The sequence below is a fragment of the Bos indicus genome, chromosome 5 (genome assembly GCF_029378745.1).
Source record: "Bos indicus isolate NIAB-ARS_2022 breed Sahiwal x Tharparkar chromosome 5, NIAB-ARS_B.indTharparkar_mat_pri_1.0, whole genome shotgun sequence".
NCBI lineage: Eukaryota > Metazoa > Chordata > Mammalia > Artiodactyla > Bovidae > Bos > Bos indicus.
Window position 1 is genome coordinate 952,458 of NC_091764.1, and position 27,752 is coordinate 980,209.

The 27,752-nt window shown below is 38.8% G+C and overlaps 1 protein-coding gene across 1 annotated transcript in view; it reads right to left on the reverse strand.

The window, feature by feature from the left end:
- TSPAN8 (tetraspanin 8) overlaps positions 1-27,752 on the reverse strand; it is a 66,706-nt gene that overhangs the window by 10,462 nt on the left and 28,492 nt on the right. Inside the window, exons 2-6 of the mRNA XM_019959997.2 lie at positions 24,686-24,853; positions 15,798-15,860; positions 8,620-8,757; positions 4,637-4,711; positions 4,430-4,537 (exon numbers count right to left, since the gene is read on the reverse strand). Coding sequence (XP_019815556.1) covers positions 4,430-4,537; positions 4,637-4,711; positions 8,620-8,757; positions 15,798-15,860; positions 24,686-24,745 — 444 coding nt within the window. The 5' untranslated portion in view covers positions 24,746-24,853. The remainder of the gene's footprint in view (positions 1-4,429; positions 4,538-4,636; positions 4,712-8,619; positions 8,758-15,797; positions 15,861-24,685; positions 24,854-27,752) is intronic.

The window sequence follows — 27,752 nt, forward strand, 5'->3', positions numbered from 1 at the left end:
AACATATATTGTCATCATTGTTGATTGTGTTTTGTGGTGGTGGTTGTTATTGCTTCCTTTATACTCTCGCGTGAACAGGATCTGTTCAACACTGATATGAATACTTTAGATAACATTATGGAAAATACCTTTTCAACTCTATAGTTGATATAGAGATGGGAATGATGATTAATACACTTGAATACAAACTGGAGTTCCAAAGATATTTCACACAACGGCCTTCAGCAGGTCCAACTGTGACGGATATAAAGCCTTGTGATTTGGCTCAAAGATTCACTTGCTCAAATATATGATTCATTAGATAGTCACATGACAAACAGTTGGAGACTTCGGATGGTTTCAAGGTCAATCAATATTAGAAAAGAGAATAATCTTGAAACAACTTCTTTTCTTGCTTCCACAGTAGACACAATCAATTGCTCACTCTTTCTGATTAAATAAACTTGAATGACTGATACAGACACAGCAGATCAAAAAGAATATAAATCCCACTATATACTCTCACAGATCAATCCATTTTTGGAGTACAGTATCCCTTAGGACAGCATAGAGATACACAGGAGACAGAGAAGGAGGTAGAAAGACTTAACTTGGTTTGGAAGCTAGTCACCAGATCAGGTGTGGGAGCAGCTGGGGAAGAAGTTGGCTGGGATGTATTGAAAGTGTGAGAGCATTGGATGAACTAGGCACTTCTCAGTGAATGATACAAATAATCATTTCCAAGAATCCAAGATGGGCATGTTCTAATAGTATATTAGCAGAGAATTTGTGTGGGAATTCCCTGAAAACCAAAAAGAAAGTCACTTAGTAACTACAAATTATCTCTGTATGATGGGACCCCAGGTCATCCAGCCAGAGTTTTCTTTTTCCAAAGAAGCATTACAAAAAAATAGAAAAGAACGTCCTGGTGGATATATATTATAAAACAAACAAAAACCAGAATAGACAATTCTGTAAAAAAGAACCATAGTCCTGTGAACCCAAGAAGCTTCAGGCACAGAATTCATGCACGGAAATAGGTCAGAATTGTGCCCCACACAGGGAGCTCAGCTCAGTGCTCTGTGGTGACCTAGAGGGCTGGGATGGGGGTTGTGAGGGAGGTGCAAGAGGAGAGGTATGCATACAAATAGCTGATTCACTTCATTGTACAATAGAAACTAATGCAACATTGTAAAGCAATTATTTGTTTTTGTTGTTGTTCAGTCATTAAGTCGAGTCCAACTCTTTGCAAGTCCATGGGCTGCAGCACCCCAGGCTTCCCTGTCCTTCACTATCTCCCAAACATGAGTTTGCATAATCTCATGTCCATTGAGTCAGTGATGCCATCCACCCATCTCATCCACTGTTGCCCCTTTCTCCTGCTGCCCCCAATCTTTCCAGCATCAGGATCTTTTCCAATGAGTTGGCTCTTTACATCAGGTGGCTGAATTACTGAAGCTTCAGTATCAAAATATGACAGTAAGTGTATTGTCTTCAGAAGAAAAGTATAAATGTACATATATTAAAAAAAAGAATTGTGCTACAACAAACAGAACATTTAGAATCCCATGGATGACACTAAGACCTTGGGTACCAGGGACAACTGCCGCAAGTGTGACTCAGGACCCACCCAGAGACTCGTGGTTACCTGGAGTATATTTCGTCCTAGAGTAACAGGGAAAATCAAGGATGCTTGGCCCCTCCCAGTGGAAAAGCTGAGTTGCCTAAATTTTTCCTGCTTTTAAACCTGGATTAATCTGGACTCTAAAGTGGGAATGATCCAGGCAGAGAGAGGATCAAGGAATGCAGCTCTGGCTGAGCTAGGAGAAACACAACACAGAGGAAGTTAAACAGGGACTAGTGCATATCAGGTTTCAGCTCCTGGAAATGATGCTTTAAGCAGAATTTTTACAAGCTGGAGTCTATCCAAATAGGAACTGGGCTCTGGGGGAAATGTCATCTGACAAATAGTTCAAGTAACCAGGGATGTTAGGATGTTTTGACTTGAAAATCAAAGCTCTTAGAAGTCATACAAGAAGCCAGTTTCAAAGAAAAAGTTGCAATTGTAGAAGTAGATTTTCTCTTTCCTCTGAAACTCCGTAAGGAAGAACTAAAGCTAAATTATATAAATTCTAGGGGAGAAAGATTTTGTTTCAAATTAAGAAAGGACACATTAATCATCAGACTTGGATGCAAAGGGAATGGGATGGGATGGGCAAAATGGGCAAACTGTTGGCTCTTCCATATTTAATTAGAAGGTGGATGAACATAAACATAAAGTACTTCAGTTAATGGCGTGTGTGCTAAGTCACTTAAGTCATGTGCGACTCTTCGTGTCCCTTATGGACTGTAGCCCAACAGGGTCCTCTGTCCATGGGATTCTCCAGGCAAGAAAACTAGGGTGGGTTGCCATTCCCTTCTCCAGGGGATCTTCCCGACCCAGGGACGAAACTCGCATCTCACACCTACATGCATTGACAGGCAGGTTCTTTACCACTAATACCACCTGGGAAGCCCCAGTTAATGATAAGTCAGGTTAAATGTCCTGTAAAATCCTGCTCTACTCTGAGATTCTGAGGAGTTCTATGACATACATGAAATAAATGCTACATGTCTTTAATATGATGGAAATTCTGAGTAAATAATCTGTAGAGGGGAGGAGTTTCACAGAGCGATATTTCAGTCAAGTCTCAAAGTACAGGTAGTATTTGTAAAGAAAGAACAGACTTTTGGACTAAGTGGGAGAAGAAGAGGGTGGGATGACTTGAGAAAATAGCATTGAAACATACACATTAACATATGGAAAAGAGATAGCCAGTGGGAGTTTGGTGTATGACACAAGGCAGTCAAAACCAGTGCTCTGTGACAAGCTGGAGGGATAGAGGGAAGAGGGGGTTCTGAAGGGAGGGGACATATGTATGCCTATGGCCAATTCACACTGATGCATGGCAAAAACCATCACAATATTGTAATTATCTTCCAATTAAAAATTTTTTAAAAAAGAAAGCAAGTCAAAAAAAAGAAAAGTAGTAACTACATTCTAAGGATGAGGAATGATGCAAAGGCAGGAAGGCAGAATTATTTAAGACATCCTGAGTAGACACTGGTTGGACCAGAGTGCTTTATTCATGGAGTAGTCTTTAGTAAAATTAAAATATGAGGTAAGAGCCAAAGAGTGGAATACCTTCAACCTATATCCAAATCTTGACTTTACCCTGAAGACAGTGAAGTAGCCAAAGTAAATACATACATGCATACATACATACCAAGGGGGACGGGGGCTAGTCTACTGATTAAAAAGAATTAGTGAGTCAGACAGACCTGCATTCAAATTCCAACCCCATCACTTGTTAGCTGTCATGCCTCTCTAAGTTGTAATCCCCTCATCTGTCTATTAAAGATAATGCTGCTGCTGTTGCTGCTAAGTCGCTTCAGTTGTGTCCAACTCTGTGCGACCCCATAGACGGCAGCCCATCAGTCTCCCCCGTCCCCAGGATTCTCCAGGCAAGAACACTGGAGTGGGTTGCCATTTCTTTCTCCAATGCATGAAAGTGAAAAGTGAAACTGAAGATGTTCAGTCGTGTCTGACTTTTAGCATCCCCATGGACTGCAGCCTACCAGGCTCCTCCGTCCATGGGATTGTCCAGGCAAGAGTACTGGAGTGGGTTGCCATTGTCTTCTCTGGATAAAGATAATGAGGGTAATGATATTATCCATCTCATAGACTTGTTGTCAGAATTAAGTGAGCTATTGAATGTAAATCTGATACATACTAAGCAGCAATAAACAATAGCTATAATTATTTTTCAGAGAAGGCAATGGCAACCCACTCCAGTACTCTTGCCTGGACAATCCCATGGACAGAGGAGCCTGGTAGACTGCAGTCCATGGGGACGCTAAAAGTCAGACACGACTGAACGTCTTCACTTTCATTTTTCATTTTCATGCATTGGAGAAAGAAATGGCAACCCAATCCAGTGTTCTTGCCTGGAGAATCCCGGAGACGGGGGAGCCTGATGCGCTGCCGTCTATGGGGTCCCACAGAGTCGGACATGACTGAAGCGACTTAGCAGCAGCAGCATAATTATTTTTGAAAGAGAAGTGGGGCATGGAGGCAGAGAAAGAGAGAAGGGAAATTCCAAGCATTCAAAACACACTATCCTTCTAAATGGTAAATATTAAAGCAATTATTGATTTGGCTCAATCAAGACTTAACCTATTGTAAACATATCCTCTTAATATCTGTCCTAAACTGCCTCAGAACTTCATAAGAAGCTGGGGAAAAAATTAGAAATAGTCCCGGATTCTTCCTATTGCATAGTGACAGAATAATTGGTCAAAATATGCAAAAGGGAGATATTTTTCCAATTCTTAAGGAACACAGCTGTCAAAAACTAAGTAAAAGGAGAATTATGTCCAACTCTCCAGATAACCCACAAGTTCTAATTACCTCTTCTTGAAGTTCAGAAAAGGCTTTCTGGAATACTCTTTCATTTTCATCTGTTGAACTCAAAAGACGTGCATTAATCAAGAGAGTCTTATTCAGAGCTTGTTCAGTCTGAAAATTGAAAAGTGCTGTTAAATGATTCATGCCAGGAGGTAGCATGTCAATTTTTCACACTTTTCCAAAACTGTCAGGTATAATATGTGTACACACCTTAGATTTCCTAGTAGTTGCTACGATACCTGCCGCCACCTGCAGGAGTAGGATCATAAGCAGTCCTACGAAAAACTGAAAAAAAAGAAAAGGAAAATATATTCAATATTATCCCCAGTACATTCCTTAACCACCTGGGGACATTTTGGACACGGCACTTCTTTCTGCAGTAGGGATCCTAATTACAGTAGGAGTATTAACCATGCTCTTCATTTATTCCACTCTCTGCCTTCTCTGAGACTAAGGAAAATGATTAAAACTAAAATTGAATCATAGGATTGTAGGCATCAGTATGATGTTGAATTGAGGGAAGTTCAAAAACTTAAATGAAGTTGTTTGAATATGATTTTTTTCTTCATCAAATACAAATTCAAACTTCAAGACAAATTTCAGAACTGGCTTCAAAACAATGTCTCTACCACTATGAGAATAACCTGGAGTCTTTTACAAATGTAGTCCTGAAACCTGCCTCAGATATACTGAATTCTAATTTCAGAGGTTCCCACAAATTAATTTTCATAAAAACAAGCTCCTCAAGTAATTAAAGTCCCCAAAGTGCAAATGAGGCCTTATTAACAAAAACCAACCACCAGGGATGATATTAGAGTTCCATTAAAGCTCTCTCATTGAAAAAGCAAGAGAGTTCCAGAAAAACATCTACTTCTGCTTTATTGACTATGCCAAAGCCTTTGACTATGTGGATCACAACAAACTGTGGAAAGTTCTTCAAGAGATGGGAATACCAGACCACCTGACCTGCCTCCCGAGAAATCTATATGCAGGTCAAGAAGCAACAGTTAGAACTGGACATGGAACTACAGACCGGTTCCAAATCGGGAAAGGAGTACATCAAGGCTGTATATTATCACCCTGCTTATTTAACTTCTATGCAGAGTACATCATGAGAAATTCCAGGCTGGATAAAGCACAGCTGGAATCAAGATTGCTAGGAGAAATATCAATAACTTTAGATATGCAGATAACACCACCCTTATGGCAGAAAGTGAAGAAGAACTAAAGAGCATCTTGATGAAAATGAAAGAAGAGAATGAAAAAGCTGGCTTAAAACTCAACATTCAGAAACTAAGATCATGGCATCCGGTCCTATCACTTGATGGCAAACAGATGGGGAACAATGGAAACAGTGAGAGACTTTACTTTGAGGGGGCTCCAAAATCACTGCAGATAGTGACTGCAGCCATGAAATTAAGAGACACTTGCTCCTTGGAAGAAAAGCTATGACAAATTTAGACAGAATATTAAAAAACAGAGACATTAATTTGACAACAAAGGTCCATGTAGTCAAAACTATGGTTTTTCCAGTAATCATGCATAGATGTGATAGTTGGACCATACAGAAAGCTGATCACCAAAGAATTGATGCTTTTGAACTGTGGTGTTGGAGAAGACTCTTGAGAGTCCCTAGGACTGCAAGATCCAACCAGTCCATCCTAAAGGAAATCAGTCCTAAATGTTCATTGGAAGGACTGATGCTGAAGCTGAAACTACAATACTTTGGCCACCTGATGCAAAGAGCTGACTCATATGAAAAGACGCTGATGCTGGGAAAGATTGAGGGCAGGAGAAGGGGACGACAGAAGATGAGATGGTTGGATGGCATTACCGACTCGACAGACTGTGGTTTGACTCTAGTCCACACTCAGACCCACGTTCCATCATTTACTGAAAATAGTCCTTACACACTCTAGCCATACCCAAAATTTTTCAGTCCCCAAAGATGTACTGCCAGCCTCTCTCCCTGGAAAGCTCATCACACCCTTATACATACAAACACCTTATCCACTTCTGCTTCCAGCTTGAAGGTTCCCTCCTCTATCATTGCTCTTTTCTTCTTGGACCACCTTTGCTGTAGCTAATTGTTTACTTGTTAGTCTTCCTTATGGGTTCCATGACGTGATGGGAATGATTGCCACGATCTTAGTTTTCTGAATGTTGAGCTTTAAGCCAACTTTTTCACTCTCCACTTTCACTTTCATCAAGAGGCTCTTTAGTGCTTCTTCACTTTCTGCCATAATGGTGGTGACATCTGCATATCTGAGGTTATTGAGATTTCTCCCAGCAATCTTGATTCCAGCTTCTGCTTCTTCCAGCACAGCATTTCTCATGATGTACTCTGCATATAAGTTAAATAAGCAGGGTGACAATATACAGCCTTGACGTACTCCTTTCCCAATCTGGAACCAGTCTGTCATTCCATGTCCAGTTCTAGCTGTTGCTTCCTGACCTGCATAGAGATTTCTCAAGAGGCAGGTCAGGTGGTCTGATTTTCCCATCTCTTTCAGAATTCTCCACAGTTTATGATCCACATAGTCAAAGGCTTTGGCATAGTCGATAAAGCAGAAGTAGATGTTTTTCTGGAACTCTCTTGCTTTTTCCATGATCCAGTGGATGTTGGCAATTTGATCTCTGGTTCCTCCACTTTTTCTAAAACCAGCTTGAACATCTGGAAGTTCACGGTTCATGTATTGCTGAAGCCTGGCTTGGAGAATTTTAAGCATTACTTTACTAGCATGTGAGATGAGTGCAATTGTGCAGTAGTTTGAGCATTCTTTGGCATTGGCTTTCTTTGGGATTGGAATGAAAACTGACCTTTTCCAGTCCTGTGGCCACTGCTGAGTTTTCCAAATTTGCTGGCACATTGAGTGTAGCACTTTCACAGCATCATCTTTTAGGCTTTGAAATAGCTCAACTGGAACTCCATCACCTCCACTAGCTTTGTTCGTAGTGATGCTTCCTAAGTCCCACTTGACTTTGCATTCCAGGATGTCTGGTTCTAGGTGAGTGATCACACTTCTGCGATTATCTGGGTCATGAATATCTTTTTTGTACAGTTCTTCTGTGTATTCTTGCCATCTCTTCCTAATATCTTCTGCTTCCATTAGGTCCATAACATTTCTGTCCTTTATTGAGCCCATCTTTGCATGAAATGTTCCCTTGGTAGCTCTAATGTTCTTGAAGAGATCTCTAGTCTTTCCTGTTAAATTGTTTTCCTGTCTATCTTTGCACTGGTCACTGAGGAAGGCTTTCTTATCTCTCCTTGCTATTCTTTGGAACTCTGCATTCAAATAGGTATATCTATCCTTTTTTCCTTTGCTTTTCACTTCTCTTCTTTTCACATCTATTTGTAAGGCCTCCTCAGACAGCCATTTTTCCTTTTTGCATTTTTCATTTTCTTTTTCTTGGGGATGGTCTTGATCACTGCCTCCCCCTGTACAATGAAACTGAGTTCTGTCCATAGTTCTTCAGGCACTCTGTCTATCAGATCTAGTCCCTTAAATCTATTTCTCACTTCCACGGTATAATCGTCAAGAATTTGACTTAGGTCATACCTGAATGGTCTAGTGGTTTTCCCTACTGTCTTCAATTTAAGTCTGAATTTGGCAATAAAGAGTTCATGATCTGAGCCACAGTCTCCTCCTGGTCTTGTTTTTGCTGACTTCATCTTTGGCTGCAAAGAATATAATCAATCTGATTTCAGTGTTGGCCATCTGGTGATGTCCATGTATAGAGCCTTCTCTTGTGTTGTTGAAGAGGGTGTTTGCTATGACCAGTGCATTTTCTTGGCAAAATTCTGTTAGCCTTTGCCCTGCTTCAATTTGTACTTCAAGGCCAAATTTGCCTGTTACTCCAGGTGTTTCTTGACTTCCTACTTTTGCATTCCAGTCCCCTATAATGAAAAAGATGTCTTTTTTGGGTGTTAGTACTAAAAGGTCTTGTAGGTCTTCATTAGAACCATTCAGCTTCAGCTTCTTCAGTGTTACTGGTTGGGGCATAGACTTGGATTACTTCTCTCATGGTACCCTCTAATTTGAGATAATTATATTAGCTTCCACAACCAAACCCTCTAAATTAAGTGAGAGACTTACATCAACCTTCACAAGTCCTTCTTACAGATAATCGGGATGGGAGATAATCCTCCAAAGTCTGAAGGTTGGGTATTGGGATGCATTGGGAAAACTCACCAAAATCATCATGAACTGGTTTTCTTTCATGGCACCACAGCATCCCAGGAAACCCAGAATCATGATGACAGCACCCACAAAAATTAATATATTCACAGCAATAAAGAGGTTAAGGTCAGCATCCCCAGGAGCGAGAATCTGAAAATGAAAAAGAGATTAATGACAGAAAATTCCTTTTCTTAATATTTACTATTCAACAAACATCCACTGGGGAACTGCTATGTGCCAAATCTTGTTCTAAGACACCGAGATGCCATAGTGACGTAAACAAGCAGAAATTCCTGCCTTTAAGGAGCTTACCTTCTATTGAGATATTACTTGTGCACTGTTCCAATTTTATGCCTTTTGAAGATTTATATTGGGTGGAAGAAATGCAATAGGCTTTCAAATAAAAATTTTTTAAAGTTTAGAAGGATCAGTTTTATCCATGATGTGATCTTTCATTGGCATATTTTGTGTTTTATACCTAAGTAGCATCATAAATATGTTTTTATGGTAGTCTAGTTAAATTATAAAGCCTAAATTCCTCAAACTACTGATTCAACAGTATGAGTAAATCTTTAAAACATTATGTTGAGATAAATGTACCATATTCAAAAGAGTGACTGCTGTATAATTCCATTTATATGGCAATCCAGAAAGATAAATCTATGAAAAAATAAACAAATGGGATCTCATCAAACTTACAAGCTTATGCATAGCAAAGGAAACCATAAACAAAACAAAAAGACAACCTACAAAATGGGAGAAAATATTTGCAAACAACGTGACCTACAAGGGATCAATTTACAAAAGATACAAATAACTCATGCTATCAACAGCAACAACAACAAAAACAACCCAATCAAAAAATGGGCAGAAGAACTAAATGGACATTTCTACAAGAACATAAAGATAGCTAACACACATGTAAAAGGTGCTCAATATAGCTTGCTATTAAAGAAATGCAAATCAAAACTATAATGAGATATCTCATATCAATTAGAATGGCCATCATGAAGTCTACAAAAAAGTGAGGGAGAGGGTGTGGAGAAAAGGGATCCCTCCTACATGGTTGGTGGGATGTAAGCTGGTGCAGTCACTATAGGAAGCACTATGGAGGTTCCTCAAAAACTAAAAATAGAGTAGCCATATTACCCAGCAATCCTAGTCCTAGGCATAAATCTGGATAAAACTATAAGTCAAAAAAATATGCATCCTTATGTTCAAAGCAACACTATTCACAACAGCCAAGACATGGGAGCAGCCTAAATGTCCATCAGTGGATGAATGGATAAAGAAGATATGCTACATATGCTATTTAAAATAGCTAGGACATAGAAGCAACCTAGATGTCCATTGACAGATGAATGGATAAAGAAGTTGTGGTGTATATACAAAATGGAATGTTATTCAGCTATAAAAAGGAATGCATTTGAGTCAGTTCCAATGAGATGGATGGACCTAGAGCTTATTATACAGAGTGAAGTCAAAAAGAGAAAGACAAATATCATTATTAATGCATATAGAGAGAGTCTAGAAAGATGGTACTGACGGTCCTATTTACAGGGCAGCAAAAGAGATGCAGACATAAAGGACAGACTTTTGGTTACAGTAGACAGGGGAGAAGGTGGGATGACTGGAGAGAGTAGTAGTGAAACATATACATTACCATATGTAAAGTGTAGTCAGTGGGAATTTGCTGTATGATGCAGGAAACCCAAAGCCAGTGCTCTGTGATAATCTAGAAGGGTGGGATGGAGAGGGAGGTGGGAGGGAGGTTTAAGAGAGATGGAACAGATGTATACCTATGGCTGATTCATGTTGATGTATGGCAGAAATCATCACAATATTGTAAAGTAATTATTCTCCAATTAAAAATAAAATTAAAAAAATTTTTAAAGAAGATATGCTCTGTTATTCATACAAGGTCTGATACTCAACATTGTCTGATATTCATACAATGCTACACACACATACACACACACACATACTCACAATATGGAATACTACTCAGCCATTAAAAAGAATAAAGTAATGCCATTTGCAGTAATATCAAAGACCCCAGAGATTATCATAGTAAATAAAGTAAGTCAGAAAGAGAAAGATAAATACCATATCATATAACTTATATGCAGAATCTAAAATATGACACAAATGAACTTTTATGAAACAGACTCACAGACATAGAGCACAGACTTGTGGTTGCCAAGGGGGAGGTGGGGTGGGAGGGGATGGAGTGGGAATTTGAGGTTAACAGATGAAAACTATTATATACAGAATGAGTAAACAACAAGGCCCTACTGTATAGCACAGGGAACTGTATTCAATATTCTGTGATAAACCTAATGGAAAAGAATACTTTAAAAGAATGTATATATATATATATATGTACAGTACAATTAAATCACTTTTCTGTACAGCAGAAGTTAACATAACATTGTAAATCAACTATATTTTTATTTTTAAAAAATATCCAGATGGGGAATTAAAAAAAGAGTAGATAAATCTAAGCTATGGTGATAGGAATCAGAGCAGTGGTGGACTTTGAGCAGAGTATCAAGTAAAGAGGGAACAGACTGCAAAGGGATATGAGGAAACTTTCATGAGTTAATAAAAATTCTTTTCATTTTGATTGTAATAGTGATTACAGAGGTCTATACATTTGCCAAAACAAGCCAACCGTATTTTAAACTAAGAAAATAAGTCTAGCTCCTGATATTCCATATCAAGTCTATCTTGTTCCCAGGAAGTATAGTCTATAGTCTTCCAGAAACTCTTTATTTTGCCTGACTATTTAGAAATGGGATATTGAGGAAAACATCTTAGGTCTCTTTATGATGGGCTGGACAAGCAACCCTGCATAATTTGGTTCTTCTCTTCCCCGTATACATAACCTTCATCACCATCATAACACCTAGCCTCAATCTATCTCTTGCTCTACAGATATGACCAGAAGCAAATCACAATGAAACAATGAAACCTTGTGCCTGCGTGATATATGAATGCTGTGAGGAACCCATTCATCTCTCAGGAGCTTTATCTACTGGATTATTTCTAGGCAGACCACTAGTTCTTACACTAGCTAAGAAGGTGCCTTCTGGCATCTGCGGCACAGCATGCAGATGTGTGCCTTTAAAAGGAAATACCAAAACACAGACTACTACTACTACTCACTACTACTCATGACCTTTACATTTGTAAAGACTTTTAAAATCAATTTATAGCCTAGACAAAGCCTTTGTTTGACAATCAGAAGGAAGGAATGTGCCAAAGATGTAAGTGCACTAAAAACAAAATCTATATTCTATATATATTCAGAGTCTTTATAAATTAGTTTCTAAACATGAAAGTCAACTAACTTTACTGGGCTCCAGTTTCCCACTTATGAAAGGAATTAGGTCAGCCTCTGTGAATACCCAATGCTTCTTTTGTCTTTAAGAGTTGATGCTTACAAATAGTGTTTCAATTGCATATTTAGAAAGCTTGGTTATGTCCTAAAGATTTTTTTGCCTTTTTCAGGCTTTACTGGGTTCTTTTTTTTTTTTTTTTTAATTGGTTTGCTTGTTAAGATTGGAGCTAAGAAATCAGTTTTGTTAGTAACCAGGCATGGCATCTGAGTAAAGACAGATAACAATCCAAAAAAGCAGCATCAGGAAACCTGGTCTACCCACTCACCATCAAGGTGGTTTCATGACATCGTAGCCAGTCAGGAAAACCCTAAGATATCCAAGACAGCTGAAGCTTCACCAGCTGAGTTATCAGTACTTTGGTCAGACAACCCAGATACAGAAACAGTAGGTCAAATAGCTACCAGTGAGACATGAACAGCATGTTGTTGCTGTTATTTAGTTACTCAGTTGTGTCTGAATCTTTGTGACTCCACAGACTGTAACCTGCCAGGTTCCTCTGTCCATGGGATTTTCTGGGCAGGAATACTGGAATGGGTTGCCATTTCCTTTTCCAGGGGATCTTCCCAACCCAGGGATGGAACTCATATCTCCTGAGTTTCCTGCATTGGCAGGCGGGTTCTTTACCACTGAGCCACCTGGGAGGTCCCTGGAGTGTGGCCAGCACTTATTTGGCAGGTAATGAAGCACTTCTAGGAGAAGGCAATGGCACCCCACTCCAGTACTGTTGCCCGGAAAATCCCATGGACGGAGGAGCCTGGTAGGCTGCAGTCCATGGGGCCCTTAAGAATCAGACACGACTGAGTGACTTCACTTTCACTTTCCACTTTCATGCATTGGAGAAGGAAATGGCAACCCACTCCAGTGTTCTTGCCTGGAGAATCCCATGGACGGAGAAGCCTGGTGGGCTGCAGTCCATGGGGTCGCACAGAGTCAGACACGACTGAAGCGACTTGGCGGCGGTGGCGGCGGAAGCACTTCTATGAGACTGATCTGGGCATAGCGACCCTCTACCAACGTGGCCAGAAAGCAATGTGCTGGCTACCTGACGATCACTGTTTTAAGACCAGCCCAACAAGTGGCTATTCTTATTTAGAAACAAAATGAAAATTTGAGTTCAGGTATTTGTTTCAGGGGATAGATGTGTGTGCATGGTGGCTCAGTCATGTCCGACTCTTTGCAACCCCATGGACTGTAGCCCGCCAGGCTCCCCTGTCCATAGGATTCTCCAGGAGAGAATACTGGAGTGGGTTGCCTTTTCCTTCTATAAGGGATCTTCCTGACCCAGGGATTGAACCCGCATCTCCTGCGTTGATTGGCAGGCAGATTCTTACCACTGTGCCACCTGGGAAGCCCTCGGGGGAGAGACAGCAGAGTTTTAAAAGCTGTCTTGGAAGAACACTGTCTCTATGTGTCTTCGGATGAGGGGGGAATTTCTACAGGAAAGGACAGAACCTTGAAGAAGAAGGCTCAGGGTCCTCTTTGGATTATAAGGGATCTCCTAGGATGGCTGCACATACACTTTGCCTCCTGCAGGGCTGAGTTCATCCTGAGGGAGAACAAGGCATCTCTAGGGGACACTTTAGCACCCATGGCTTTGCTAAAAGCTGTGCACAAAGACATCCTGGCATCCTTTTTTTCCGTGTTTGCTCTCAGGTCTCCTTCTAAAACTTCTCCTGTTTTTCCAGTAGTAAAATTTGGTTCTCTGCACAGTCTTGATTCTTTGTCACTGACTTTGAATAAATATGTCAATTTCTCATCTGTCAAGCTGGTTAAAGTTGTCCTGGAAAATACTGCCTTTTGTTTAGGGATAGAGACAGAGTAAAAGAGTCAAAATATAACTCAAGATGATGTCTAGCTCTATTAACTCATTCTTATCCCCAGATTTGGAGTAACTCTCTCAAGGACAGCTCTTTAATACATTCAATGTGTGTGATTTCTGAGACTAAACACCAAGTTTGTTTACCAGAAGCACTGAGGGGAAATACAGCATTCCCATATCTACCAGAAACATAATAAAATTTTAAAATGAAATACAGGTGGCACACCCATCTTTAAAAAGGCCAAAGTACCCTCTAAATCAATGGCTGTTCATCTCTGTGCTTATTTATGAGTTCCCAAGTCAGACACCAGTTTCTCAATGATTCTATACATTTTTGAATACTGTTCTTGGCTCAAATTTCAGAATCCAAGGACATCAAGAAGTCACAGTTATATTTATCAGTATAAAACAACAAAGTCCAGATGGAATAGACTGTTATCAACTCATTGTCACACCTGTCTCTGACTCAGTGTCCTCACCATGGCGAGGCTCAGAATGAAGATGTGCTTAATCACCACTGTGATTTTCTGGGTTCTCTAATGGTAGAAAGCAAATTTTAAAGGAAAGGAAAGAAAGGGAAAAGAAAGAAAGAGGGAAGGAGGAAAGAAAAGGAGGGAAAGAAAGAAGGAAAAACAGGAAAGAAACAGTGAGAGAGAGAGAAGGTGAGGGAAAAAAAAAAAAGAAAGGTCCAGAAAACCCACCCATTTTAGGAAAAAGAATCAGAAGAGATGTCAGCTTGCTTTTTCTTTCAACTAGGTTATTATGTCTAATAGCATATAATTGCACCATGGTCAAATAAGTTTTAATAGATAATACATTACCTGAATTTTTGTTTTAAGAATATCTTAATACTTATTAGATAGGAACTGATATTCCTATTAAAGAGGAAACTTTACTTGGGCAAACACTTTGAAATGGCCCTAGAAGTAGATAGAATATGTGAGCCTGAACAGTGGCGAGAATCCAGATAACAGAGTACAAGGTAACTGCCCTGCAAGAGTTAAGAATCATAATCTCGAGGGTGGAACATCCCTGAGAAGAAGGGAGACAGGAGAAAGGAAACAGGGAAGTCAGGAAATGGTGCCAGGCACCTGTGCTTACTAAAATTGACAGAACAACCCCCCACACACACCCTCCCCACACCCACCCCCACCCCCACCCCCACACTCTTTCCACACTGTGACACTGTGGTATGGAACAGAAACCATGTGTATGGAAATAAAGACTAGAGACAGAATTAACTGTATGAACTAAACTTCCTCCAGACCTGCAGAAATCCTGATAAGTGCTTTGGCAGCCATGGAATGGCATGTGGTGGGAGAAATGGGATCCTGCTAATCTTATCTTGATGTCAGGAAGTTGGACATCACCAGTCAACTGCTGAGTTACATGGCTATGACCAGCCTTTTACTGTTACAGGGGATTACCCTCAACACCAGCTGCCCAAGTCATTACAGCTATCTTTGAATTTTGCTGCCTTTAAAACAGTTAAAAAAACAAAACAGATTCAAGTAATTATTCTCCAAGAGAACATTTTACCGTCTTTCCTTTTGGAGTACCACCTCACCTGGGAATCAGCCAAATTAATTGTCAGTGTCTTGTACAAAAATTTCTCTTGGTTGGAGAGACAAAGCAGTCTATATCCTGTAGATAATTTCAGGCTATACTTTAACAAATAATGAAGAAGGCTAATTTCTGCTTTGGCCCCTTCTCACCTCTACTTTAAATGCAATCTTCCTATTTGGGGAGTAACATCCTCTCCGTTCTCCAGAAGGACTCATTAATGCCTAACACAGTGCCAGGCACAGAGTGAGTAACCTTGATTAATTAAATTATAAAATCACTTAGCACAAATAATTATGTGAGGCAGTTAGGAAAATACTATAAAAACATTTTATTATTATCATTACTTTCATCGCTATAAGAGAAATAAACTACTTTGTCAGTGGAATAACATATTTATTTACCTCTTGACCAATTTTCCCTGCTCGTATTGAAATAGCTACAGAAAGGATAATGGCACCACATAGCTGCAGAAAAAAGGAAAAAAAAAAAGTTAGAGTGTGCCTAAGATAAACTAAAACTCTAATTCCATACAACCCTAGCCATCTGCTTACAATGGTTATCATTAATTCTACCATTATAACCTAAAAGACATAAATGAGGAATATTCATGTATAGATAATTGCTTGAATGTTCCACTGTAGTTGGAAAGTTTGATAAGAATAATCTGTTTCCCATTCACAGTCATTCATAGGTCTAGGACAAGAAGTCATCTTCACTATGGAGGACAGGAAAGATGGTTTTCCATATTTCAACTCTGTTTTTGCTAGATTTAAGCATGCAAAGGGCTTCCAGGTGGTGCAGTGGTAAAAAATCCACCTGCCAACGCAGGAGACACAAGAGACCTGGGTTCGATCCCTGGATTGGGAAGATCCCCTGGAGTAAGAAATGGTAACCTGCTCCAGTATTCTTGCCTGGAAAATTCCATGGACAGAGGAGACTCGTGGGCTAGAGTCCATGGGGTCACAGAGAGTCAGACACGACTGAGCACACACATGCACACTCACACAACATACAAAAGTAATGTCATAACAGTTTTAAGAAAAAATATCCTTATCAGGCCTCTGGGCTTGTCTCTCAGAAGCTGTCTTAAACCTAAAAGGAAGGGTGTAACTGATAATCACCAAACATTCCTACAAGATTCAAGTCAGATACATGTTCTACAGGCAATAGTAGAACATTTGACAAAATTTGCAATTAAACAACAATGGTTTACAACACTTTTTGTGCCCAAACAAACTCTTTAAAATAAGCTCTTTTAGGTAGTAAAGCTTACCCAGAGAAGAGGAACGATGAGGAACAGTATCTAAAGTCTTAAGTTCCTGTAAGGACTGTACCAGATTATTTAATTTGGACCAAGGCCAACACATAAAATGTGAAACACATTTTACTTTAGTGTAAGAAAAAACCTTGTCTTTTAGTTTTGGGTTTTTTGTTTTGTTTGTTTATGATGTAAATGTTGTAGCCTTAAAAAAAATCAAAGATCTATTATTAGACAGAGATGCTGAGAACAAGCCTGCTAACCGACAGACACAGCATAGACCTTAGAGGAGTTTCCAGACTATTCTGGCCTCACGGTGCTCTGACAGAGAAATGTCTGAGTCCTCCAAACCCCGTGACCTGGCGGCATCCTTGCTTTCATGCATGCTTGGGCTATATGCTCCAAACCCCCAAAGAGCTGTTTCACTGAGTGGCTTCTCATTACATTTGGTGTGGAAGCAGACTCAGGGCTTTGTGAAAGCAATAGTAAGTGCAATGAGTGGCTAAACCTATGCTCCCTAATAGATCTCAGAAACCATCTAAATTCAAACACTTCATTTCAATAAAGAAACTGGAATCTCCCAAGAGATAACTGTCACATGGCAAAAATCCAACACCACTCCAAATTTAGCCCTGCCCTTACTTCAACCCAACACACACAATGGAAAACCAAAGCTTTCTACCAGAGAACTCCTAGCCAAAGCACCAAATAACCTATATAATTTAATAATCTTATGGGTGTGCATATACACACTGTAAAACACAAAACATTGAAAAAAACAGACTTTAGAGTCTGAAAACCCTTCTTACTTCTTTTTCTTCTTTCTGCTAAATCCTAATTTCATTTGCAGATGGAGATCAATGCTCATTTTAGCGGTTCTTGTTAATAAATAAATCTGTAAGAATTTATGTCAAATGATAATGAGACCCTCTGGGATTTTTAGTAATTTTATAACAGTTGGATTTTTATTTGTTATTTCAATTTGTTGACTGACATTTTTCTTTCTTTCTCTTTTTCTCCCTTTCACAGGTAGATTTAGATTAATTGTCTTAATAGTCACTCTGACTTTCAGCTTTAACTGAAAATAACATTAATTATATGAATAGTTATTATGATTATATTTACTTGACTTTTTAATGAAATTATGCATGAGACAATTTTAAGAAATGCATAATTTATTAATTAAATTAATTAAATAACTTTTATATCAAGAATAATCAATCTAGAGTCATGATTGATACCAATTTGTTTTATCCCAATTGTTGTAACACTGACCTTCATAATGGTTCTTGGAGCCCTTTCTCCAGTTTGACTTTAAGCATTCACTCTTGATCTTTTTATAATGTCTTAAATAATTTGGAGTATTAATTTAAAAATAAGCATCCAGGTCTGTCCTCCTCTCTGTTGTTAAGGTTGTAGGCCCCCGCAGTGGATACTGTGGAACTTACTAGGCCTTCTTCATCCACTTCACCCCCCTTTCTGGTTTCTCTTTGAAGAAAGTCATTTTTGTTGCCACTCAGCTCTCCTGAGACATCTTTCTTTCTATGAAATTAGGATGCAGTTGGTCTGAACCAGCATTCTACGTAATTAGGTAATTGACACTTGCTTATGAGTATGCTATGGACTGAGTTATGTGGCCCCTAACTTTCTATGTTGAAACCCTAATCCCCAACATGACTATATTTGGGGTATGTACCCAAAGTGGAGTGAGCACCTCCCTCTAGCCCCACAGATTCCTTGTTCCAGGAGATTGGAAAAGGATAAGAGTAGGGCTAAAATACTATCACATAAGATTCCAGTATTTTTCAATTAAAAAGCAATTTGATTGTTGGAACTGGAAAAATAGCATTAATTGAATTATTGTGTGTCAGTCCTTAGTCACAAGCTTCCATAAAGTAGATTAGTTAAGCTTCACCATTGATCCTACCACATAAAATTACCATCATTGAAACAAGTGCAGAGACTGAGGCAAAGAAAAGTCAAGGAACATAGGTCTTTACAACTGTTGCTCTTACACAAGATATCTCATCTATAGATTGTAGGTCCCACCACTATGCTGATGGGAAGAACAAGCCCTTTTCAGGGAAGTTAGAAATATCTAACTGAAATCCATAACATCAGAAAGACTTCATTATCAGGAAAACAGGTCACAAAAGCAATGTAGATTCAGGATTTGCATCTCAGTCTGTTAGTTTCTTCAAAATCCACTTTCTTTCCATTCTTCTAATTTATGCTAAAAGAATTTGCCTTATCATAATTTTTGCCATCTTATTTCTTCTTCTGTTTCAAAATCCAACATTGGAATTTACTTCTCACTATGCAGAATGGTTTCATATTGCTATCTCATAAAACTCCCTATACAATGATGGCTGAAATACCTGTTTCTTAAATATTTATTCAGCATTATTCTGAGTTCCTTGTATGTATGAACCCACCTAAACTTCACAACAGCCCATAAAGTTAAAACTATTACTAGTCCCATTTTATAGATAAGGAACTGTAAAGCTCAGAGAGGTTAACCAATTTCCCCAGAGTCACACAACTGGTGATGAAAAAACTGAGGTTCAGCTCTTGACCTCTGGGCTCCAGGACTTTTGTCATTGTTATAGTTCCAAGCTAACTGCATAGTGGTAGGAAACCATTATATTTACAAAGTTCACACATTTTCGTCATGGTCAAGTTTTAACTAGGGGGACTTCATCAATCAGAATGAAATATAATCGCACCTTATTTTTCAGGGATCTCATCTCATAGTTATGTCTACTCTGCTTTGTTGTTCTTTAGTTACTAGTCATGACCGACTCTTTGAGATCCCATGGCCTATAGCCCACCAGGCTCCTCTGTCTATGGGATTTCCCAGGCAAGAATACTGGAGCGGGTTACCGTTTCCTTTTCCCGGGGATCTTCCCAACACAAGGATCAAACCTGCACCTCCTGCATTGGCAGGCAGATTCTTTACCACTGAGCCACCAAAAGCCCCTACTCTGCTTTAACTGTTTTAACTGCTCTCGGCCCATCCAATCTAGAGGCCCAGGTACCATATAAAATGCAACGATGACATTGAAATGTTGGTTTCTGAACTCTCTCAATTCCTGACATTCTTCTGCTCTTTTCAAAACTTTTCATGTGTCAACTTCCTTCAGCTGTTAACACATTTGGTTTTATAACCTGGCTCCTCCTTCTCACCTTCCCCCATTTGGGTTTAGTAAAGTTACTTCACTCTGCTTTCTTTCATGAAAAGCCGGCCTTTACACAATCTCTGCCTCTGGCAATGATTTCACCGTATCTGTGTGCTACAGGCCTTGTGTTCCATGCTTGTTGTCATTATCATTGTTTAGTCACTAAGTCGTGTCCAACTCTTTTGTGACCTTGTGGACTGCAACCTGCCAGGTTTCTTCAGCACCAGACCCCTAAGATACTCCAAGCATCCAAAACACTCCTAAACCAGACTTATCTAAGAGGACCATAAGAAAATGTGGGTAGTTTATCTGTTTCAACACAATAGGAGAAATAGGTTTTATACCTATCATTTACCTATTCTCTACCATACCTCTCATTCACTCTAATTTGCATCAAACTCTAGCATGAGTGATTAAAAATGATTTTTAGTTTCACTTATTTTTCTTCAATTGCTTATTCTAACCAATAGAAATGACTGCCCACTTATGTGACATGTCTCAAGTTCTCTCACAAAAGAAAGTGGTATGTTAGCTTAAATGACCATATGCATATGTTGGAGCTATTTCAACATCTGGCCCTGCTTTACAAAGGCTTAGCTTCTCGAAAGTTACAGCAGAAAGAATGCATTTGAAAACACAAGGTCATGGATATCTACAAGAAAACCACATCAGTGGGACTGTAAAATATTTGCTTAAGTAAACATTAGAAATGTGACAAATTGCTAATTTCCTATGAAGGATTGTAAAACTCCAGCTGAGAACTCTGGGTTGGGAGTACAGGGAAGAATAGAATAGGAATAGTTCCCTAACCTCACAGACTCCTCCTGCTCTAACTTTTGAATGAAAATATTGATGTCACCTGTTGGCTGAGAAGTTATTATCAGCCTTTATGACTGTTGGGAAGATCCCCTGGAGAAGGGAAAGTCTACCCACTCCAGTATTCTGGCCTGAAGAACTCAACGGACTACAGTCCATGGGGTCGCAAAGAGTCGGGCATGACTGAGCGACTTTCACTTGCATTTTTCATGACAATTGCTCTTACTCAAGATACCTAAAGATTGTAAATCCCACCACTATGCTGAAGGGAAGAACAAGGCCTTTTGAGGGAAGTTAGAAACATCTAACTGAAATCCATATCATCAGAAAGACTTGATTATCAGGAAAGCAGAGATAGAGGTAAACATAAAATAATCTCAGCTTCCCAGGAAAGCAGTGACAGTGTTCGGGTACAGCATGTGCAGATGTCTACAGCTCACCTTGTACGCTCATTGTAAATTTATAATCCCGAAACTGTAACATACCTGTTTCCTAGACTGTCCTTTTCATTTCAGTTTAAAATTCAGATCTCTTTCAAATTCCTGATAAGCAATTTAATGAAACACTGACCTCTTATGTATTTACACTAGTCATCAAAATTTTGTATGCTGTTTTTATACAACAGGGATACATTTTGACTATTTTATAATTTGAGGACTGTTACTAGTTTGAAGACTCTGAGACATGTTATTAAAATAGAAGCATATTTATTAGCATATTTCTATTTCAGTTTGTTTAAATGGCTGGTATATATTGTGTATCATAAAAAGACAATGGTTGCAGCTTTTTAAAAACAGGTATCAGGACTTCTTGGAGAAATAGCCGATTCCAGGGCTGGGGTAGGAAACAAGAAAGTGAGCCTGGAACATCTTATTATCCTAAATAGTGAAGAAGTTATCAAAGTTATTAGGGCCATGTAAAAAGAACTCAGGAGCCAAACTGAAGATGCTCCCATTGCCAAAAATGGAATAAATTACACATCAGTGAGGATAAGAATGGTGATAGTATTATTTTTTAAGGATATTTTAAAAACTACTTGCTTATTACTGCTGTATGATAACAGAAAATTAACTCATCATTTTGAAATCTGTTGAGTAAAGAGTAAAAACATTTATGCTTCTTTCTTAAAATATAAAAACTGGCACTAATGTTAACCAATCAGTAAATGCTAAATCTCTCCTTGTTGAAAGTATTCCAGCTAATAAATGAAGGGAATGATAAATATAGGATATCACCGCTCTGAGACCCTTAATGAACTGACAGGTTTAGGTTCTTAAGCACCAATAGCTACTAACATCACAAAAAGAGAGATGGTCAGAGAGTATATACCTTTTGATGAAAGAACAAAATATCACTTATAAATTAGTTATCCCCTATATACCGCAAATAATAACCTGAATCTTATTAAATTGCCAAATGCAATTACTAAGTTAGAGATAATATAGAAAACAAGGGAACACATTAAACTATCCATGGATCAGTTCAGTTCAGTTCAGTCGCTCAGTCGTGTCCGACTCTTTGCGACCCCATGAATCGCAGCACACCAGGCCTCCCTGTCCATCACAAACTCCCGGAGTTCACTCAGACTCATGTCCATCGAGTCAGTGATGCCATCCAGCCATCTCATCCTCTGTCATCCCCTTCTCCTCCTGCCCCCAATCCCTCCCAGCATCAGAGTCTTTTCCAATGAGTCAACTCTTCGCATGAGGTGGCCAATGTACTGGAGTTTCAGCTTTAGCACCATTCCTTCCAAAGAAATCCCAGGGCTGATCTCCTTCAGAATGGACTGGTTGGATCTCCTTGCAGTCCAAGGGGACTCACAAGAGTCTTCTCCAACGCCACAGTTCAAAACCATCAATTCTTCGGCGCTCAGCCTTCTTAATAGTCCAACTCTCACATCCATACATGACCACAGGAAAACCATAGCCTTGACTAGACGGACCTTTGTTGGCAAGGTAATATCTCTGCTTTTGAATATGCTATCTAGCTTGGTCATAGCTTTCCTTCCAAGGAGTAAGCGTCTTTTAATTTCATGGCTGCAGTCACCATCTGCAGTGATTTTGGAGCCTAGAAAAATAAAGTCTGACACTGTTTCCACTGTTTCCCCATCTATTTCCCATGAAGTGATGGGACCAGATGCCATGATCTTCGTTTTCTGGGTGTTGAGCTTTAAGCCAACTTTTTCACTGTCCACTTTCACTTTCATCAAGAGGCTTTTTAGATACCATGGACTATGATATGCAAACAGAAAAATCCAGATCATGGAAAATATATGACAAACCAAACATGCAACTATATGAAGTTTCTGGGGGAGGAGTGGGGAGATGAACCTAGATGGAGAACCTAAAGATGAAAACTGACATAAAAGATATATAAACGCATCACAGTGTTTGGGCTTTGTTTGTATTCAGATTCAAAGAGGAACATTTGTGAGGCAACTGGAAATTTGAATCTTGAATAGATACTTGATAAGCAATTTAAAAATTGTCATTAATTTAGTGTGATGGTTGCATTGTTTAAAAAGAGAATTCTTTATCTTTTAGATATATACATTAAAGTATTTACAGATGAAATGGTATATCCAGGATTTGCTTCAAAATAATATGCAGGGTGGGGGAAGGTATATGAGAATATCAATACGGAAAGACTGGCCATGGTTTCATGGCTCTTGGGCTTGGCTGATGGGATTGATTACCCTTTTATATTTTGTGAATGTTTGAGATTCTCCATAATAAAAACTTAAAAGCAAAGCCAACCAAAGCACATTGGCATTTCTTTGTTTATATTCTACTCTCAGTGTTTAATCAATTTTAAATATTTCAAAGGGGAGAAATTGATCAGAACAAACTTCTAAAATCTGGCATTGTATTCATGTGCCTCATTTAATATTTGCAAAAGCAGCCCATTTTTCTAAAGAAAAGAGGAAGCACAAAGAACAAAACTTCTTTATTTTATTTATCTATATTCTCTCTTATTTACTTTACCAATATATCACTTGTACTCATTAGGACTACTGACATTGAAAGTCTTTCTGGGCAGTAAGACGGTATACATCTACTTAAGTTTGATTAAGAATATTATTATTTTAATAGGAAATAGAAATTTACCAACATGTAGATACCAGCTGCCTATTTGCCAAGTGGAAAAAAAAAAAAAAACAGAACTTTCTTCTGCTTATACTGTATAAGTCATTTTTCAATATAGTACACAAAATAATTTTTTCATTTAAGCATTTTGAGCTATTCCTACTGACTTACTTTTAAACAATCTTTAATGGCACCACTTATATTACAAATGACAACATCAATTTTCCAACATCCCAATCGATATCTCATTTTTCCATTTTTCAGTGTTAGATGCTGTTTATCAATCTGTTATTTCTTATGTCAGTAGACTTTCAAGAGAAATGTAAGAGTTGGCTAAAACACAAACTTTATTGAATAAAAGATGAGGTGATAATACATCAAAATACTAGCTTTAAATTTCTGATTCAAAAGTAGTGGCTTAGTTTAATCTTTCCATGATTAAATAATTTTATTGTTTCTCTCTCAAGTTTAGAATGACCATTGTTTCTTCTTTGGACCTTTGAAAATAAATGATCCTCTTCTGATGTCTTTACACTTGACCATTCATCTGTTTCAAACCCAGGTGTAAAGATTAGAATTATGGAATTGGGCTCCAGGTGGAATCAGATCAGATTTTTCAGAGTCCTTAAACTAAGGAAAACTATGTGATATCCAACTAAGAACTGTCCTTTAGTTAAGGGATATTTTTTCCTCTGTGATTGTTTTATAACAATACCAAAATATTTATGAAATGCCTATCCGCACAGAACCTGAGGTGCACTTTTTGGGGTCGTTGTCTCATTTTCAATACTGAAATAACCAAAGAAAGAACAAACACGTTCTAACAAGTCAATGGAAAATATATTCTCCTCCTCCTCCTATTTCTCTAGTGCAGTCTGTTCTCATTTATGCTATTTGTATCAAGATCCCCTTTCTTGCATAAAATTGATAATTACAAGAAAAACACTTACCCAGAACACAAAGTTGAAGATAAACATAGAACATTTTATACAGACGTTTACACCTGCCATGTTGGGAAAGGATCAGGAATCCTGATACTGTGAGTTTAACTGTTCCTTCTAGGATTGTTCTGTGATGGCTCTGGAGTAATTTGCCTGCAGAGATTTCTGCATTCACACCTTCAGAGCAAAAATAGAAAGCAAAGAAGTGGAGGGGGGAGAGTGATAATCTGGTTATTAAAGTGGATAAAAAAATTAACCTACACATTTAAATATCACAAGGACTATCTCTAGGCAGGTGTGTTCTTTTGCTTGCCATGGCTCCTGGGGTATTGGGTCAGAATATTTATGATCCTTCCTCCAAAACTGCCTCCCCTAAAGTAACTACTAGGTTAAGGGAGAGGGGCTGGAGCAGGGAGAGAAGGGCATAGCCGTAATACAGATTGTTGGATTCAGATAACACAAATTGACTTGCCCTGCTTCTACTTCTACTACAGGGAAATAAGATTGTTTTGCCCTAAGATAAAGGGACATTGTGTGTCACCTCATTTTTTGCACTGCCTTTTCTCAAGAGTACAAAATTTGTTCTTGATGCAACAAAATGCATTTAGAAATCTGCAAAGTCTTCAGGCTTAGCTACAGCAATCATTTATCCTTAACCCCAGAAGAGTGAGAACAACCATTACCTAGACCTGCCTTCCAAAGCTTTGAAATTTAAATCAAAACAATCCCATGAAGCTGCCTTAAATGCATTGCAGCTAAGGGAAGTGGGGAGGGAGAAGCTGCCCTGTCCATCCTAAGACTGTTCAGCTTTTTAATTTTTATTTCTTTGTGAAGTAAAAGGGGAAAAGTTCTCAAGAGTTACTCTCTGTCACTACTGCGGTCATTTTCCAACATGTAGCCATTCTGATAGCTCAGTTGGTTTTAAAGGTGGGCACTGTACTTCTCTTCCTCTGAAAAACTGTATCTAACAACACTTCTCTCCACTGACTCTGTTTCTGTATACCCTGGTCCTCTTGAACAGAAAATTGAGAATAAGAAGGTAGTCATAGTTCAGTGATCATAGATTGTACAATTTGTTTCCAGTACTAATAAAAGGCAGCTGTCACAGGTAAAGGCAAAATTGCCTGCCCTAATCAGGGAGGTGTAGACTGCTTTTGTGTAAACAGTTTGGGTCATGCTAATTTCCACATCCTGCTTCTAAAGGGGAGTTCCTTTTCCCCCCAGTCGAAGAACTCTATACTTCAAAAGATTGTTGGGGAAAATTATTCTTTTAAATCTTTGTGAAGTTCTATACACTAAATAAGCATGGACTTCTTAAAAATTTGATGAGTTAAAAGAATATTTTTCTAATTTTTCAATGACATACAAAGATGACTTTGAAAAATCCCATTCCCTAAATATTAAGTTTTTAATGTAATAGTGGCAATAATATTTGGAGTTAAGGCCAAATTTAGGGTTACTTAAAAAATAATGAGGGCTTCCCAGGTCTTCCAGTAATAAAGAATCTTCCTGCCAATGCAGGAGATACAAAAGATGTGGGTTCAATCCCTGGGTTGGGGAGATCCCCTGGAGGGGGAAATAGCAACCCACTTCAATATTTTTGCCTGAGAAATCCCATGGACAGAGGAGCCTGGCGGGCTATGGTACATGAGGTTGCACAGAGTAGAACACGACTGAGTGACTGAGCACACACACACACAAATACTGGCTTAACATTTGAATAATCACAAAATTATTGGTGTCCTGAGCAGTTTCCTCCTAGAAAATAAAAATAATTTCACAAACTTCTACTGAGATATTAATGTATACAGAACTATCCATGGCTGAAAGAGAGTTGCTGACTGAATGAAAAACAAATGGATTTATAGTCCTAGAAATGATTATCGATCATTTAGAGGTAAAATCAAAAGAAATGTATAGATTTAAAATGCTGTTTTGTTGACAAGAATGTACTGAGAGTACCTATCAAACTTAAGTTTGAAATAGATTTTTCTGTAGATACTGAATCTCCTTTAATATGTATATATATATATAGTCTTTGATTAAATTATTATTGAACCCTGAAACAAAAAGAAAATTTATGTGTTTTTACAGGAAAATTATTCTGTGTAATAGAATCCTCAGTCCAATACAAAATCTATATGAAATATCTCACTGTTTCTGTCTTAGTAAATTTTATAATCACCAACATTTGCCCAGGCCAAATGCTACACAGTCATTTTGTATTTCTCTCTTTTGCCTCATATCCAAGCATTTCCCATGGTCTGTTGAGCTCCTAAATTGCCTTCAAACCTGTTTCTTACTTCTCATCCTTTGACACTGTCATTCAACTCTTTATCGTCTCTTACTTGAGACATTTTAATAAAATCATAATTTGTTTTCCTACCAGTCTCATCCCTCTCCTATCTGTCTTACCATGCCAGAATTTTCTCTCTTGTCTTTCCATAATTCCCTCTGTAAAATGCTTATTGCCATATACTTCCCCTGATTAAAAACCATTCTAAGGACGGCTTCCTATTACCTACAGGATAAATTTCAGACTTCACAGAAGGGGACTTAAAACATCTCCCAGAACTTTCTCCTGCTCCTCTCTCCCTAGGTAACCTCCACTCTTAGACTCCATAACCTCAGAATTATTTCACAGGCCTAGAATATACCTGGGGATTTTATGCCTCTGTGCATGTTGCTCCTTCTGCCTGGAATATTCTTTCCTACCTCCTCTACTTGGTGAGGGCTTCCCTGATGGCTCAGATAGTAAAGAATCTGCCTGCAATGCAGGAGATTCAGGTTGGATCCCTGGATCAGGAAGATGCCCTGGAGGAGGCATGGCAACCCACTGCAGTATTCTTGCCTGGAGAATCCCCATGGACAGAGGAGAATAGTGGGCTACAGTCCATGGTGTCACAAAAGAGTCAGACATGACTGAAGCAACAGCATGCAGCACACCCTACTTGGTGAGTTATTGCAACCACCTCTTGGTGCTCATCTCAAATGGCATTTCACCTGTGGAAACCTGTTCTTCTTTACCCACTGCCCCTACTCTGGGAAGACCTCCTTGCTTCTCAGTTGTTATGCC